We start from the raw sequence: 18,239 nt of genomic DNA, 5'->3' as shown, positions 1-18,239 counted from the left end.
GTGCTCTGCAGACTCAGAAGCCTAAGGCATGGCTCCCAGGGGCCCTCGCAGCATAATCCCTCAGTGGACAGCACCCCTGCAGAGGAAACCTCAATGTGGACCATGGCAGGGCCCTGCTTGAGCTGTCTCTTGTTGTGGATTGAGACCCAGCTCCAAAAGGACTCACACACTGCCTCCCCTCCCTCCATTTCCTAACACACAGGTGGCTATTCTGCAGTTAACCTTTTATTGTCCCTCCCCCTGTATCTTAGCAGCTAGGAAATGAAGTGGGTTGGTATGTTTTAGTTGTATGTGCATGTGAGAGTAACAATGTCAGATATTAAGGTTCATGGGTTTTAGAAATGTATATAATCAAGTCCTCACAGCCAAAAGTTTTAGTGTAAACTATCAGTTCCCAGAGAAAAAGGAGAAATATAACTAAGAATGAAGAGAAGAAAGTGTCCAGAAATTCAGTGTGACGATCAGAAACCACTAAAAATGAATGTAGTGCTGGGGAGAACTGCAGACTGGCAGAGCGAGGCCAGATGGCCTGTCACACCACACTGTAGTGAACACTAGGAGTCAACAGACTGCCCAGAGCCAAGGCCTTGGCACCACACCCACACCACAGGTTCACACAGGTAGGAGGCAGGCAGGTTCAATCTTGCTGCCATGCACTAATAACCACAGGTGGCTTGAGGTCTTTGAGGTTGTTTCTTCTAACATTCTGCAGGAGGGAGTTCATTTTTCAATAGTGAACGGGCTGCTGTAAACAGGTTACCTCCTGGGACCACTACAGTTTAAGGACAAAGTGTGGGGATGGCACAAGTGAAGGGAGGGCATCTCTCCTGCCTCCTCACCTAAGATGAAACCTCCATCAGCTCACCCACACTTGTTTTTCTCTTCTCCATGAACTTGCAGGGGCATGTACCATTAGTAAGGAAAATAAAACCTTTTAAATATGTCTACTGAAAGCATCTTTCTTGCACAAGGCTTAAAGTACCGTGCATTTGTGAGTATATCGTGCTTGATAATGAACACACACACACAGTCAGCTCATTTACGGACAAACCATCCACAAGTTAGATTTTCTACATTTCAAACTGGAATGACCATAGTGGAGAAGGTCAGGTTCTAAGCCCTGTCTTGATAAAGTTTGAGAGATTGTAACATGCTTTTCCTTTCCTCTTTAGGTTTTACGCATTATGTGCTGACTGAAGCTAGAAATAAAAATAGCTTTGCTTTTAGCCAATTTCTGCTTTACTGTGTCACTGAGACATGTTGTTTGAGACCCCTCATCATTAATGGCCGATGATCCAAGAGTAGAAAAATGGTTTGAGTCATAATTATAAGCAGGTATGACCAAGCTGAACCACGTCTGATCTTAGAATTAAATCAGGCCAGAGAAAAGAGAAATCGTGGTTTGCTCTGTCTTCTACTGCAGGGTTAATGTTTACAATGTCCATCTACCCCTTTCTCCCATATTTGGGTGCTCTTCCCCATGCTCCTATGGCATCCTGCATATGCATGATTCTATCAGCATTAATCTTACTGCCTGCAATTGTTGGTTTAAACATCTGCCTCCCCAGAAGACCTGAGGGCAGAAAACTTTTTTTTTTTTGGACACAGAGTCTCACTCTGTTGCCCAGGCTGAAGTGCAATGGTGTGATCTTGGCTCACTGCACCCTCTGCCTCCCGAGTTCAAGTGATTCTACTGCCTCAGCCTCCTGAATAGCTGGGATTACAAGTATGCGCCACCAGGCCTGGCTAATTTTTGTATTTTTAGTAGAGACAGGGTTTCACCATGTTGGCCAGGCTGGTCTCAAACGCCTGACCTCAGGTGATCCACCCTTCTTGGCCTCCCAAACTGCTGGGATTACAGGTGTGAGCCACTGTGTCTGGCCCAGATAGCATTTTGGTACAACTCTGGTTGCCAGCACTCAAACCTGGTGCCTGAAACACAGCAGGTGCACCACAAATGTGTGCTAAGGTAAGACGTGCGCTCACCTTAAATCATTCACAAGACAGAAGACGGCACTGAAAAAAATCTATGAGGAAACACCAATTTAAAGAAGAAAAAAATCAGAAAAATATCTGTGAGAATAATGGAGCAAACAAGTCCTGAAAAAGAGTTCTGCATCTTGGTGGTCATATTTATTGGAAGAGCTTAAGAAAAATGAAAATACCATTTCACTTAAGAAGTTGTGAGTTATCTGCAAATCAACTCATTTCAGGCGTGGAAGAATCCCCAGAATTATTTCTTAATATCAAAATGTATGCAGGCTTCTCTTTCGAATGTTTTGTACATTTAGAAAGGCCACTGTACAAAGTCTCCTGTTTTCCATACAGGACAAATTATTTGTTTCAGCCAACTCTCAGTGGAGGGGCAACCAGGACAACGCCATCTCCCCGGACAAAGAGCATTGGAATATTCCGTTTCGTTGACTAGAAGAGAAAAAAACAGAACATATTTATACAATTGTGTATTACTGCTTATTGTTTGTGACAGAAATGTTAAAAAATGGATTCATCATGACACAAAAAATTGGATTAAAAAACCTGATCACTTACCTTGGTAGCACCAAGAACCAATTTATTAACTGCTTCCTTTCGACAGTTGTGGCGGAGACTGGAGCTACCCATTAAAACTCACTCTCCTCCTGGGCACACAGCTGGACTGTTTCTTATTCTTCCTTGCAACCAGATGTAGCCATCGGATTGCTTTAACCAATGTCAAGTAAATAGAAATGGCAGGACTATATCCAGACTGACCCAGAATGCCCCTCTGCGGTCGTTCCTCTAACACTAAATGAACTAAGATAATAGAGCTCAGAGATGGCAGAGCCACTGACAGGTGAAGCCTGGGTCCCTGACTTACCACCTGGAAGAAAGCTATTGTATAGACCTAAACCCCACCAGGGCTGTCAAGTGGACAAGAGATCAACTTCTACTTTGGTGAGTCATTATGTGTTACTTCTGTGTGCTACTGTGGTCACATATACGGAATGGATACCTTGACACATTAGCTTAGTGGTCAGGCCTTGGGCAGTAGAGAAACACATGAATGTTTGAAATCCTAATATTATGCCTTGGCAAAATATTAGATAAAACTTGGAATGTAGCCCAAGGGGCTCCTAAACTTACGAGCTCTAGGAGAAGAGGCTGGAAAAGCCAAATGTTAGTAGGTGTTGCTGTTAGCCTAATGCATTTAGCAGGGCAGTAGAAAAAAACAGAAAAGCTCAGGCAAGAACTAGTTGGCTTTCAAGCAGAGATGAAAAGAAACAGGATTCACAGGGTTAGAAAACCCACTGACTTTTAGACCACAAGTTACAGAAGTAAATATGAAAAAAGGCTTTGAGAAACAAGGCCCAGTAAAATTCCCCAGGTAAACAAACTCAGCTCTGAGGCAAAGATCAGATTAAGGGTGTTGTCTTTCCACCCAAACTTTTGTAGCAAATGGCCTCAAGGTAGTCAACATTAATTTCAGAAAGCAGAATAGGGGTGAGAAACTGAAGAAATAAAGCAGTCCTATAAACTATGCCTAGGAAGAGCTTAGACAGGTTACTGGCCCTTTGAATTGTTTGGATGTAAACAGTTCAGAAACGTATGTTCCAAGTTTTCAAAGAAATTGCATTGCTAAAGAAACCATCAGCCTGGCCAAAAACAAAAAACAAAAAACCTTTGACTATTTGAATCTTCCAGCAAAATAGAAGTTGGCCCTGAAAGCTCTGCAGGCCCCATTTAGGGTTGCCATATTTTGCAAATAAAGGTGTAGGACGCACAATTAAATTTAGTATAAGTTCCAAACATCGGATGGGACATATTTCATCTAATCGGGGGATTTCTGCTGCTACCAGGACAGGGAGCATTCATGCCCTCCCAGTGGGATTCATCACTGTTAGGGACCAGTAACTGTCTTATGTTTCTCATTCCTTCCTTCTCTGAAAGAGAGTTTTTGTGGTGGATATCCTGTCCCTGCTGTGTTTATCATGAATGTGGGAGGGGTACATTATTAATCTTCTTTGGGGTATGGGTCTCTGTACAAGTGACCACATGTAGTCTGACACAGAACTGAAAGTCACGTGGCAGTCCTGCACCCTGAGCTGGATATCCTGCTTGCATCCTTTGGGGTAGAGATGTGTTCTGTCTGGGAAGTAGGATTCTGTAACACCCACTATCGTTGATCTCTGCAGCAACTTGGCCATCAAACTCACAAAGCTCAAGACAACCAAGGGCACACAGCTTTATACAAAGGAAACACAGCACATGCCCTCTGGGCAGTGGCAAATGTCTCAGCAGAAGTCTTTACAGCATTCCAAGGATTCTTCTCTAGCTACCCAAATGACTTCTTAGTTAGCAGGTAGGTGCAGGAGCCATCCTGGCTTAACTGCCCCAAGCTCCACACCAGAACCAGTATCTTTTATAACAGTTCCATAAATGTGGCTTCATAGTCACCAAGGAGGGGGGGCACACTCCACTACAAGGGTTGCATTGCTCTCAGGAAAGACCATTGCTATGGGCTCCTAACAGTATTTAGAGCTCATTCACAGTTCTCTCAGTTCAGATGCAGTTTACAAACCAGGGGCCTCTTTTTAAAATACAGCAATATTTTTTATTAACACAGCTGACATTCCAATTTTATCTGTTTCTAGGGAAAATGAACTGGTAAGTTAACCCTGGGTCATTTTTCCATAAAGAATTCTTTTTTTTTTTTTTTTTTTGAGACGGAGTCTCGCTCTGCCGCCCAGGCTGGAGTGCAGTGGCCAGATCTCAGCTCACTGCAAGCTCCGCCTCCTGGGTTTATGCCATTCTCCTGCCTCAGCCTCCCGAGTAGCTGGGACTACAGGCGCCCGCCACCTCGCCCGGCTAGTTTTTTTTTTTGTATTTTTTAGTAGAGACGGGGTTTCACCGTGTTAGCCAGGATGGTCTCGATCTCCTGACCTCGTGATCCACCCGTCTCGGCCTCCCAAAGTGCTGGGATTACAGGCTTGAGCCACCGCGCCCGGCCCAAGAATTCTTTTTTTTTAAAGCCCTTTGCTCACAGGGATATATAGACACTGGTTGCCAGGGCGCAGACTATGGCAGAAACTGCTAGCTGTTCATAAAAATTCCTTCTTCCTTCCTAGGCACACAATTCTACTGTATTTCCCAGGCTCCCTTACAGTTGGGTAGGGTCATATCACTGAGCTCTATCCTAAAAAATGTAAGAGGTGTAGTACTTCCAGGCTGATTCATAAACTTCTCATGTACACTCCTCCACTCCTTTTTGCTCCCACTGGCTGGATGTGAAATGATGACAAAAGACTTAAGGGTTGGTGGAGCCACAAGACACAAAGAGTCTGGGTTCCTGAATGACTGCGTGGAGGAGACCTACCTAGAATAATTATGTCATTGAGAAACAAACTCCAGCAGTGCAGAGCCACTGCACATCTGTGACTCTGCTGAGCCAGCACATGTTTAGGGGATACCTGTTACCATAGTCTAGCCAACACAAACTAATATGCCCACAAGAGTATACTTTCAACAACCCATGTGTGAGAAATCTCCCCTGGGCTGTCTGGTCATAACACCCAGGCAGGAGATCTGGCTACAGATAAATAATTCCTGAGAAAGAAGGGGACTCTAGTACAAGGAGTTCAGTGTGTAAACTTAAGTGCTCTAGGTTTAAAAAATAAAAAAGAAAGAAAAAGATGCTATAAACTCAGTATCAGAGAAAAGTATTAAACGTTCTAGTACTGGTGATGAATTTCACCCAGAAATTTTTTTTAAGTGTGCATGTGTGTCTGATAGGTGACAAGGCTTGGATCTGCAGTCCTTGCAATGAAATAGAATCCTCTGTTTAAAACTTAGTCAACCTGCAATGAAATCTGAAGTCTACTCATACAAACATTTGCAGTGCCCATTATGTGTCAGGTACTATGATAGACATTAGACACAGGGAGATGAATAAAACATGGACTGTCCTCCTAGACTCCCCATTCCAGAAATAAAAAGAGAGAAAGCATGAATTTATTCTGCAGGTATACTCCCACATTAAGAAAAAGATAAAATTGAGTTTCTCCTCTCTGGACAGGCCATCTCTGTAAAAAAGGCAGCAGCCCCAGTCAGGGGCTTATAGCAGACTTAAACGTCTCTGCCTGATGGCTCTGAAGAGAGCAGCAGACCTCCCAGCACAGCATTCGAGCTCTGCTAAGGGTTACTCTGCCTCCTCAAGTGGGTCCCTGACCCCCGTGTATACTGACTGAGAGACGCCTCCCAGTTGGGGCCAACAGACACCTCACACAGGAGAGCTCTGGTTGGCATCTGGCAGGTGTCCCTCTGGGTTGAAGCTTCCAGAGGAAAGAACAGGCAGCAATCTTTGCTGCTCTGCAGCCTCCTCTAGTGATACCCAGGCAAACAGGGTCAGAAAACTCCAGCAGACTGGCAGCAGAGGGGCCTGACTGTTAGAAGGAAACAAACAAACAGAAAGGATTAGCATGTCCACTGAAAGACCCCATCCGAAAGTCACCAACATCAAAGACAAAAGGTAGATAAATCCACAAAGATGGGGAAAAACCAGCACAAAAAGGCTGAAAATTCCAAAAACAAGAACGCCTCTCCTCCTCCAAAGGATCACAACTCCTCGCCCGCAAGGGAACAAAGCTGGACAGAGAATGAGTCTGACTAACTGACAGAAGTAGGTTTCAGAAGGTGGGTAATAACCAACAACTCCGAGCTAAACGAGCATGTTATAACTCAATGCAAGGAATCTAAGAACCTTGAGAAAAGGTTAGTTAAATTGCTAACTAGAATAACCAATGTAGAGAAGAACATAAATGGCCTGATGAGCTGAAAAACATAGCATGAGAACTTCGTGAAGAATAAACAAGTATCAATAGCTGAGTCGATCATGTGGAAGAAAGGACATCAGTGATTGAAGATCAACTTAATGAAATAAAGAGGGAAGACAATATTAGAGAAAAAAGAATAAAAAGGAACAAACCAAGCCTCCAAGAAATATGGGACTATGTGAAAAGAACAAATCTACATTTGATTGGTGTACCTGAAAGTGACAGAGAGAATGGAACCAAGTTGGAAAACACTTTTCAGGATATTATCCAGGAGAACTTCCCCAACCTAGTAAGACAGGCCAACATTCAAATTCAGGAAATATACAGAACACCACAAAGACACTCCTCAAGAAGAGCAACCCCAAGACACATAATCGTCAGATTCACCAAGGTTGAAATGAAGGAAAAACGTTAAGGGCAGCCAGAGAGAAAGGTTGGATTACTCACAAAGGGAAGCCCAACAGACTAACAGCGGCTCTCTCTAAGGAAACCTTATAAGCCAGAAGGGAGGGGAGTGGGGGCCAATATTCAATGTTCTTGAAGAAAAGAATTTTCAACCCAGAATTTCACATCCAGCCAAACTAAGCTTCATAAGCGAAGGAGAAATAAAATCCTTTACAGATACGCAAATGCTGCGGGATTTTGTCACCACTAGGCCTGTCTTACAAGAGCTCCTGAAAGAAGCACTAAACATGGAAAGTAACAACCAGTACTAGCCACTGCAAAAACATAACACATTGTAAAGAACATGGACATTATGAAGAAACTGCATTAACTAACGGGCAAAACAACCAGCTAGTATTATAATGACAGAATCAAATTCACACATAACAGTGTTAACCTTAAACGTAAACGGGCTAAATGCTCCAATTAAAAGAAACAGACTGGCAACTTGGATAGAGTCAAGACCCATCAGTGTACTGTATTCAAGAGACCCATCTCACATGCAAAGACACACATAGGCACAAAATAAAGGGATGGAGGAATATTTACCAAGCAAATGTAAAGCAAAAAAAAGCAGGAGTTGCAATTCTAATCCCTGATAAAACAGACTTTAAACCAACAAAGATCAAAAGAGACAAAGAGGGGCATTACATAATGGTAAAGGGAACAATGTAGCAAGAAGAGCTAACTATCCTAAATATATATGCACCCAATACAGGAGCACCCAGATTCATAAAACAAGTTCTTAGAGACCTACAAAGAGACTTAGACTCCCACACAATAATAGTGGGAGACTTTAACACCCCACTGTCAATATTAGACAGATCAATGAGACAGAAAATTAACAAGGATATTCAGGACTTGAACTCAGTTCTGGACCAAGCCGACCTAACAGACCTCTACAGAACTCTCTACCCCAAATCAACAGAATACACATTCTTCTCTGCCCCTCATTGCACTTATTCTAAAATTGACCACATGATTGGAAGTAAAACACTCCTCAGCAAATGCAAAAGAAAGGAAATCTTAACAAACAATCTCTCAGACCACAGTGCAATCAAATTAGAACTCAGGATTAAGAAACTCACTCAAAACCACAAATACATGGAAACTGAACAACCTGCTCCCAAATGACTACTGGGTAAACAACGAAAAGAAGGCAGAAATAAAGTAGTTACTCTCCATGGCACTGAACCAGATGCAGACACTCCCCATAATATCACTGTCTTTCCTTTCTAAGTCTATTGTTAATACACATTTACACACTGAAGTATTCTCAGTCATCCAAAGATTCCATTTTAAATGTTTTACCCAACACATCATGGCAATGTGAAAAAAACTCATTAACTTAACAGACTTTGCTGACTGTTCTGCAGCTGCAATTCTAGGCACAAGAGAGATCACATGCACGCCAGTACACAGCGTTCAGGAGCTAACTAGTCCCGGTAGCTTGTCAAGGCAGCAATTAATCCTAATCGAGGTCAGTAACTACTGAGACTGTTATAGACACTCCACCCAGAGAAATATGTGCACAGACACACAGCACTTTCAAACAGTTTCAGGAGGAACCGCACTTGGAGCAGGCTACTAGGGATGACAGAGGTGGACCCTGCTGTTGGTTCACTGTAAACATGGAGTAAGTGGCAGTGTTCCCTTCTCTGTAAGAACAGACACCACAGTTGAAGAGTCATTTCTGTCACAAGCAGAATTCAAGACAAGAGCATTAAAATGCTTATGAAGAGTCTACTCCCATGGTAAAATTCTTACGTTAATAATGTTACATGAATAAAGCAGAATATTAAAGCTGCATAGTCCATATTTTATCACATTTAAGATATCATTTGTAAGCTTAGTTGAACCAAAAAAGGAAAAATTTTGCCAATTACATTATGACACAATTTTTTTATCACATCACCTGTAAGATGCAATCAGATTTTTGAGATGCTAAAATTTAAGAAAAAGTGCATCTTAGAATTGGTACTTATGATTGTGTCCATGTTAAGAAAACAGTAACAACCACCAAACAATAGTTACTAAATGAAATTCCTAAAGGGAAAAAAATGCAGATTTTAAAAAATACTATTCTTTCTTGGAGAAATAAGCCAGCAAAAATACATACATAAATAAATAAAAATTAAAAGTGTTTACACTTAGGAGAAAGAACACTAGCAAAGGAGTCAGGTGTGGTCAGACAGGAGGAATGCCAGGATAAAGCAGAACTACAAAATCCAATGAAGGCTAACAGTTTAACAGTTACAATGTGCCTGTCACTAATCTGAAGGCTTTTCATGTAGCCCTCAATGAATCCTCCACGGTTATATGAAGTGGGTCCTATTCTTATTCCCAGTTTACAGACAAGGACACGCATTCACAGACAGGGTAGGTGAGCTGGCCCAATTAAAAAGGTGGTAAGCAAGGGAGTCAAGATTTGAATCCACGTAGTCTTGTACTCTGAGCCCACATTTTAACCAGTATGCCCTGGCAGGCTCAGAAACTGGCTTCCCAAATCTTAAAGATCTCTCTGCTACGGCCTGGCACAGTGGCTCACACCTGTAATCCTGGCACTTTGGGAGGCCAGGAGTTCAAGACCAGCCTGGCCAACATGGTGAAACCCCGTCTTTACTAAAAACACAAAAATTAGCTGTGCGTGGTGGCACATGCCTGTAATCCCAGCTACTTGGGAGGCACAAGAATTGCTTGAACCTGGGAGGCGGAGGCTGCAGTGAGCTGAGATCACCATTGCACTCCAGCCTGGGTGACACAGGGAGACTCTGTCTTAGAAAAAAAAAAAAGACCTTTCTGACAAGATCATTGGTGATACTAATAAATGTGATTTTTTTTTAAACATCGAACAAATAAAATGAATCTGCATAGCTCAGTTAACTATTTTCTAAAGAACCAGTGCCTGATATAACCAAATCATGCATGAGTAAAAGATCCATTTGAAGTGCAAGGCAGATTAAAGAATTTTCACCTAAAAAGAGTATGAAAAGTTTACTGTTATCGTTTCAGATTCCAGACTGCAAATAACCTTTGACTGACTACCACTTGTTCAGTTTGGTGTAGTATCAAAGGTGGAACATCCACAAAACATACTCCTTCCTTTCCAACTATCTGTGTGGTCAGATTCGCTTCATTTACAACATCTCATGATACATTTAATGCAGAAAAAAGATATAAGAATCTTCTAGCTGTCATCGATTAAGCCGGGCATTAAAGAGATTTGCAAAAATGTAAAACAAAGACATTCCTCATTAAACATTTTGTTTTAGAAAATAGTTATTGTTCATAAAAATGTTACAGTAACATGTGATAGGTGTTTTGTTTTGTTCTGAGACACAGTCTCACTCTGTTCCCCAGGTTGGAGTACAGTAGCACGATCTCAGCTTACCGCAACCTCTACCTCCTGGATTCAAGTGATTCTGCTGCCTCAGCCTCCCGAGTCGCTGGGATTGCAGGTGCCTGCCGCCACGGCCGGCTGATTTTTTGTATTTTTAGTAGAGACAGGGTTTTCCCATGTTGGCCAGGCTGGTCTCAAACTCCTAACCTCAGGTGATACACACCCTTTGGCCTCTCAAAGTGCTGGGATTACAGGCATGAGCCACCGTGCCCGGACTTTTTTTTTGAGATGGAGTTTCACTCTTGTTGACCAGGCTGGAGTGCAATGGCATAATCTCAGCTCACTGTAATCTCTGTCTCCAGGGTTCAAGCAGTTCTCCTGCCTCAGCCTCCCAAGCAGGGGGGATTACAGGCATATGCCACCACACCTAGCTAAGTTTTTGTATTTTTAGTAGAGACAGGGTTTTACCATGTTGGCCAAGCTGGTCTCGAACTCCTGACCTCAGGTGATTCACACGCTTCAGCCTCTCAAAGTGCTGGGATTATAGGTGTGAGCCACCGTGCCTGGCCTTTTTTTTTGTGAGACAGAGCTTCACTCTTGTTGACCAGGTTGGAGTGCAATGGCACAATCTCAGCTCATTGCAACCTCTGCCTCCAGGATTCAAGCAGTTCTCCTGCCTCAGCCTCCCAAGTAGCTGGGATTACAGGCATATGCTACTACACCCGGCTAATTTTTTGTATTTTTAGTAAAGATGGGGCTTCACCATGTTGGTGAGGCTGGTCTCGAACTCCTGACCTCAGGTGATCCACCCGCCTTGGCCTCCCAAAGTGCTGGGATTACAGGTGTGAGCCACGATGTCCAGCCAGGTTTTTTTAATGAATAAATATTTAAAAATTTTTTCAGTTTCAGTTTCTAATAAATTAAGTATTAATAGATCAAATCCATAGAAAATGAAAGAACACTGTCCACTATTACTGTTATACACTACTATACATAGCCACCTTGCATTGTTGTATCTCACTGAATCTGGGAAGCCTATGAGGTAAGTGGTAGTATTCCTGCTTACCAATGAGAAGTCAGCCAACTTAATTCCCTTGCCCAAGGTAGCCCAAGTAGGAAGTGGTCAGGCCAGTACTGGCAACCACGTCTGTCAGATGCCAGAACCCCTGCATTTAATTGCTGTGCTCTATTGCGTCCATAAGTAGGTGTCAAAACATGACGCGCTTCCCATAAATATGAGTTAAGCTGTTTGAAAGAGAACAGCTGATATTTGCAAAGCAATGAATAGAATTGCATGACTTACTTTATATATCTCTTCATATGTTTCTTCATCAATTTCTATAGTAGTCACAGTTTCTTCCACGTCTCCCAAGATCATATTTAAATGTTGATCATAAGCCTAAAGTGGGAGGGTAAAGAACCAAGAAATTTAATAATCAAATTATGAAAATGATCAAGGATTAACAATATGCAAATTGCTCAATTACAACTAAGGTATTTGATACCTACATCACAAAACTTTTACATGCAAATAAAAAGTAATCCTACTGTACTAGTACACTGTTTCTTCACAAGTCATTTCAAATGATTACTTAATTGACCTGATAAAAATATAAAACTGCTCATATGGCCAAAAATAAATTTATTCAGAATCACTTGAAATTATTTTTAAAGTCTCCACCCCACTTGTTATCTAAGGCAGTCACATCATTTATAATATTTAATTATGAAAAACAGCAGATCCATCTTCATCATTTATCAGTAGACAGCCTTCAAATTCACCTATAACAATGTGACAAGAAAAATACAGTAAAGAAGATAAAATCCTTTGTTTACTGGTAAGATGATGGCATTGCAGTCTTCTAAAGGCATACGGTAGACTACATGTTGCAGAGAGAAAGTAAGTAGAGCAACACCCTGCCCATTTCTAACCTATCCAGAACTTAAATGTATTTAGCACCTGTGGGCTCAATCAATAAATGTTGCAGCTAAGATATTCAATCCAAGCTCCAAAGTTCATTCATTTTACTAAAAGGCGCACTTTAAAGCTGGGACTTTGTTCAGAACCCAAGTTTACTTCTAACAACGTGTTACATGGTTCGCCTGCTCACATCAAAATAAAAGTCACTTGTCAGCCACGTGGGGAACTGCTTTAAGCAGGGCACACTAACGAGAGCAAAAATGTATAACCGAGGGGCACAAAACAAACAGAAAGTTGGGGCCATTTAGGATAGAGACCATCAAGTTTACACAGGGAACTGAAGAAGCCTCCAAGGGCCACAGACTTAACTAATTAAGCTCAATTCCATTTGTATTCCCGAAGTTACCACTATTCCTTTCCTGGAGTGTCTCTTCCTTTAAGGCCAACTGTAGATTGTCTCCCTGGGTCCCTATTTCCTTCCCAAGCCCAGAGGTTCTTTATCGTTAGGTTTTGTGGAAGGTAGAACCACAGTACTTAAGAGTGGGACTCAGGTCAGACAATCTAGATTCAAATTCTAGCTCTCCCTTTACTGGCAAGTGACTGTACCTTTCTGAGCCTGAGCTTCCTACAGGGCAAAGCAGGAATAATTAGTATGTATCATCACAGGGTTGTTATAAAGATTAAATCAGATATCACACACAAAATGCTTAGAATAATAGTAGCTGGTCTATACCTAATGCTCAATAAATGTTAGCTATTTTTAATCACTTTAGGGTAAAGTAGCAACACGAAAAACAACACACTTAGGAAAGCAACAAGTCATTAAGGAGAAGCAAAACCTTGAGGGTACTCTATGAACAAACGGGATTACTTCAAGGGACCAATTCTACAGATATTTTGCAGATATGCACAAATAAATATGTAAAAAAATGCTTACTGCAAATATTTATGTAAGTATTTGTAGCAAGAAATGAAAAAAAAAAAAACGATCACTATCATATACAGAATCCTAGGTAGTCATTAAAGAGAACACATGAGAATTAAATGCACTAATGATCAATAATCTCCAAGAAAGATTACGTGAAAAAAAAAAGGTGCTGAAAAACATGTATAGCAGGATCCATGTTTTGTAGATGTAGGGTGTACATAGTGCAAGTATGTGCATATGTACATATATGAATATATGTGTGTAAACATACAGAAATAGTAACCCAATTTTTAATTTTTTAATTTTTATTTTTTATAGAGACAGGGTCTCTCTATGTTGCCCAGGCTGGCAACACAGAGAACTCCTGGCTTCAAGTGATCCTCCTGCTCTAGCCTCCCAAAGTGCTGAGATTACAGGCATGAGCCACTGCACCCGGCCAAGATAATCCAATTTTTAATAGTGGTTACTAGTAGAGGAAATGGGATTTCACTTTTTACTCTATATAGTTTTGTGCTGTTTAACTTTTCATAATAAAACACATATTTGTGTTTTAAATTTAAAAAACATTTAAGAATGGAGGACAAATAAATGTTATTTACAAATAAACAGAAGGCAAAAATGAAAGGAATAAAAATGTTCTATAATAAACATATTTCTATTAAAAGAAAAAAATATTAAAAATGTGAATACATGCAGTTTTATTTGGCTTATGGAAACATGGGTGATTTTCCACTACCCTCTCTTCCTTCAAAATACCCTTTCACTCTGGACAGGTTTTACATTTCAAGGTAGTGGGGATAGGAAGGAATCTAATTTCAAGGTAACCTGATAAATTTACTCACATGTAATCTGCCTCGAAGCTCTCGGTCATTTCTCATCTTCACATAAATTCGCTCATCTAGGCTGAGCCTGATAAGATCCAGGGGCTCCTCTACAGTGTTGGTAGTTTGTTGCTGATAAGAGAAACAGGTTTAGTAATATAGTACTAGAGATAGAGTAGTGCTGAAATCACTGCTATGCTGTATGACCATGGGCAAGTTATTTAACCTTTTTCTGCCTCAGTCTCCTAATCTGTAAAATGGAGATAATAGTGTCTACCTAATACTGTTTTTATGAGGCTTAAGTGACATATATGAAGGCTTAGAACAGAGCTTTTCACATAGTATGTGCTATATAAATGTAGGTTAAAACATACATACATGAGAAGGAGTTACACAGCAAAATAATCATGACTACTTTGTTCCCTCAAAATCCAAACTGCCTGACCCAATTTCAGGGTATAGGGACTTCAGCTTTATCTCAAATATTATGTAATCATAGGAAAAACACTCACTTAATGCCTACCATATACTAGTCAGAATGCCAAGTAGAGGTGTAGGTTTATGGGAAGATTATGAATTCAGCACAGGTTGAGGTTAGGCTGCCAACTGGCCGGTAAGATGAATATTTAGTAGCCAGAATAGAACACTGGTTCAAAGCACTGGCTTAGCCGGGCATGGTGGCATGTGCCTGTAGTCCCAGCTACTCCGAAGCTGAGGTAGGAGGACTGCTTGAGCCTGGGAGGTGGAGGTTGCAGTGAGGAAAGATGGTGCCAGCAAGCAAGCAAGCACTGACTTTGGAGTCAGGCGGTCCGGGTTCAACTCCTGGCTGTGACCTGACACTTATGAACTGAGATTAAAAATCATGCCATCTGTAATTCTCAGAGTCTTCATTTGTAATTGAGAAAGCCACAACCTTCCTTTCGGGTTCTTATGAGGATGAAACTAGTTAATGCATTTAAAACAGTGCCACGAAAGCAGAAAATATTAATACTTAGAAATGGTTCCTATTGGCTGGGCGTGGTGGCTCACGCCTGAATCCCAGTACTTTGGGAGGCTGAGAAAGGCAGATCACCTGAGGTCAGGAGTTTGAGACCAGCCTGGCCAACATGGTGAAACCCCGTCTCTACTATAAATACAAAAATTAGCCGGGCGTGGTGGCACGTGCCTGTAGTCCCAGCTATTTGGGAGGCTGAGACAGGAGAATCGCTTGAACCCAGGAGGCAGAGGTTGCAGTGAACTGAGATTGCGCCACTGCACTCCAGCCTGGGCGATAGAGTGAGACTCCACCCAAAAAAAAGAAAAGAAAAAATTCCTACTAATATCATATTATTAAAGAACTGCTGGAAACACTGGTTTTAGAGGTCAGGGCTAGGATGACTTCCCACATGGAAGGGAGGGTTGCAGCCATTAAAGAGTTAGAAAGATGATTCAAGGAGAGCTTCTTCAGTAAGTACACAAGGCCAGTGGAGGAAGGTAACTGAATTCGTAACAGGCTCTGAAGATTCAAAAGTCCCAATGAGAGAAAAAAAAATAATCTAACTCAACTGGTCCCTACATCCCTCAGTTCAACAGGTGTTTGTTAAAGGATCAGATAACCAACTGTTAGATTACAATGATACAGAAGTCACAATCCCCATCCTCAAGGAGTTCATTCTAATGTGGATAGGCATACGAATAATTATAATACTGTAAGAATATGCACATGACAGAGCCCTACTGCTACCTAAGCCTCTGTCTGGGATGCCCACTTTCTGTTCTTTCCATCCTGTAGCTTTATATATTGGCTTTTAAAAGAGGCCTCCTCTGATCATCTAACTCATTCACTCAAATATTTGTTGAGTATTTCCAGCACTGTTCTAAACCCCAAGGACAAAAGAATGAACAAAACAAAATCCCTACTGTTATAGCACTTACATTCTAGTCAGGAGAGATATACATTAAACAAAGATGCATACATTTAATATGAAAAAATAACGTTCTATGAAGAAAAATGAGGCAGGGTAAGCAAAGTAGGGGGAGTGCTATTTGGGCAGAAGTCCTCTCTGAGGAGGTGAGATTTCGGTAGAAAGTTTAAGTTGTAGCATGATCTCCAAAGATATTTGAGGAAGAAAAAGACTAGGTGAAAATGCTTCTAGGACCATCTGTTATTCTGCATACCAGTTCCTTGTTTCCTTCATAGCACATCACAGTTCCTATAAATCTTACATATTTATATTTATCTGTTCTCCTCGCGAATATAAGCTCCAAGTCATGGCAAGGATCACTTATACATCGATGTCAGTGTCCCTGGCCCTTAGAACAGTGTCTAACCATACAAAGCTGATGTTCACTCTCTCTGCTGAATGAGTAAATAATTGTTGAGCTCAGTAATGGTAACAACTCCTAACTTTATTATCTGGCTTTCTATTGGAATCCTGACAGCTCCGTGAGGCAGGCACGGATAATAATTTACAGATTTAAAAAAATGAAGCGAAGAGTGTGATGAATAGTCATCAGGTGGCCTTCTAATGGAAAAGACCTCAGGGCCTGCAGCAAAATTCGGAGGACGGTGTTTACGGAAAGGACGGGGCGGATTAGGCCGTGTGACTTGGAAAGAGGAGGCACGACTGGCCATTTTTCCTGAGTTTGGAGAAAGCAGGTTAGTACAACAAGCGGCTCCGAGCGACCTCCTTAAAATTCACTCACCTGGTCTACGTCGTCCGCCATGTTTCAAACCCTGCGCCCTTTCCTGCCTCTCGCGAGAACACAAGAGCAACGCCGAGCTCCGGAAACGTGAGGCTACAAAACACCGGAAATAGAGAGAAACCTGTTGTGCTCTTTCCTGCTTCCCGCGGTTTTTTAGTGGCCACGGGTATGGGGCGGAGCTTCCTTTGAGGGCGTGACTAGGCCTCCCAAGAAGGGGCGTGGCCAGACGCGCCCGCCTCGGGGCGGGGCCTGCGTTCTAACGCATCGCGGCCTGGTGCGTCACACACGAAGTGGATTTTTCCTGGACAAGCAATATGGCTCGGAAGCGCGCGGCCGGCGGGGAGCCGCGGGGACGCGAAACGCGCAGCCAGAAGTCCAAGGCCAAGAGCAAGGCCCGGCGTGAGGAGGAGGAGGGTGAGAGCGTGGCCCAGCGGGCTTCGCGGGAGACCCTGCCGGTGGGCGGAGGCGGCCCAGAGGCAGGGGCGGCGGGAGTCCAGACGCGGAGGCTGGGTGGAGGTTGCTGCGCGCGTTCCGCGCCGTGGGGGCAGCACGGCAGGCCGCGCCCGGCCCTCTCCGCTGTCCCTGCGCCTTTGTCGTCTGCACGCAGAGCGGCTTCCCGTGAGCCTCGCCCGACCCAAGCTCCTGCGTAGCGTCTTTCCCGCTCCCCGTTGTTCAGAGGATACAGCGCAGATGTTCAGGGTTGAACGCGGAGAAGGCAGTTATTTGTGTCCCAGGAAAACGGACGGACGGACCAGGACGTAGAGGGATGCAGTGTGCTGACTCCCTAATGATAACTTCAGCTGAGTCTCGCCCAGAGTTCCACAGTGGGATCCCACCTGACTTCCCCTCGTGGATATTGGATAGGCTTCTTACATTTGTCATGGACAGTGCAGAGCTCATGGTCTTCCCCTTCGAATCTATGCTTTCCTCCGTTTTTCCAGTCTCAGTACTTGTTATAAAGCAAAGTCCACCTTTTTCTTATGTGCACACATCCAGTCCCGTCAGCAAGTCCAGTCAGTTCAGCCTCAGACCGTATTTCAAATTTGTCCACTTGTCTTCATTTCCATGGCCACAACCCCTGTCCAAGTCACCATCACCTTTCAATTGAGTGACTGCCGTTTCCTCCCAGCTCTGCATCCAGCAACCCAAATAATCTTTTTTTTAAAAAAAAAAATCGTGCCATGCTCCTGCTTTAAACTCTCCTTGGTTTTCCATTGCTTTTAGCTTAAAATCCAATTGTCTTATCTTGGCCTGCAAGATGCTACATGTTTTGGCTCTTGCTCCCTCTCCT

At 42.6% G+C, this 18,239-nt stretch overlaps 2 protein-coding genes across 4 annotated transcripts in view; one reads left to right on the top strand and one right to left on the bottom strand.

The window, feature by feature from the left end:
• Positions 1 to 2,106: 2,106 nt before the first annotated feature.
• On the bottom strand, positions 2,107 to 17,219 carry LSM3 (LSM3 homolog, U6 small nuclear RNA and mRNA degradation associated). The gene is made up of 4 exons (XM_033210794.1): positions 16,949 to 17,219; positions 14,285 to 14,395; positions 11,897 to 11,992; positions 2,107 to 2,424 (listed from the first exon to the last, which is right to left on the bottom strand). The coding sequence occupies exons 1-4, from the start codon at positions 16,967 to 16,969 to the stop codon at positions 2,344 to 2,346; spliced, it is 309 nt and encodes a 102-aa protein (XP_033066685.1). The 5' UTR covers positions 16,970 to 17,219; the 3' UTR covers positions 2,107 to 2,343.
• XPC (XPC complex subunit, DNA damage recognition and repair factor) overlaps positions 17,191 to 18,239 on the top strand; it is a 33,212-nt gene continuing 32,163 nt past the window's right edge. The window contains exon 1 of one of the 3 annotated variants that reach the window (XR_004437036.1): positions 17,191 to 17,362. Coding sequence is in view for 2 of the 3 variants with exons in the window: in XM_033210786.1 (XP_033066677.1) it covers positions 17,263 to 17,362 (100 nt within the window). In the remaining variant the exon portion in view is untranslated. The remainder of the gene's footprint in view (positions 17,363 to 18,239) is intronic. The other 2 variants (XM_033210786.1, XM_033210787.1) reach the window with 2 other exon arrangements.

The sequence above is a fragment of the Trachypithecus francoisi genome, unplaced genomic scaffold (assembly GCF_009764315.1).
Source record: "Trachypithecus francoisi isolate TF-2019V2 unplaced genomic scaffold, Tfra_2.0 Lachesis_group0, whole genome shotgun sequence".
Classification (NCBI taxonomy): domain Eukaryota; kingdom Metazoa; phylum Chordata; class Mammalia; order Primates; family Cercopithecidae; genus Trachypithecus; species Trachypithecus francoisi.
Note: the sequence above shows the minus strand (reverse complement) of the source record. Positions and strands in the feature narration are given on the sequence as shown.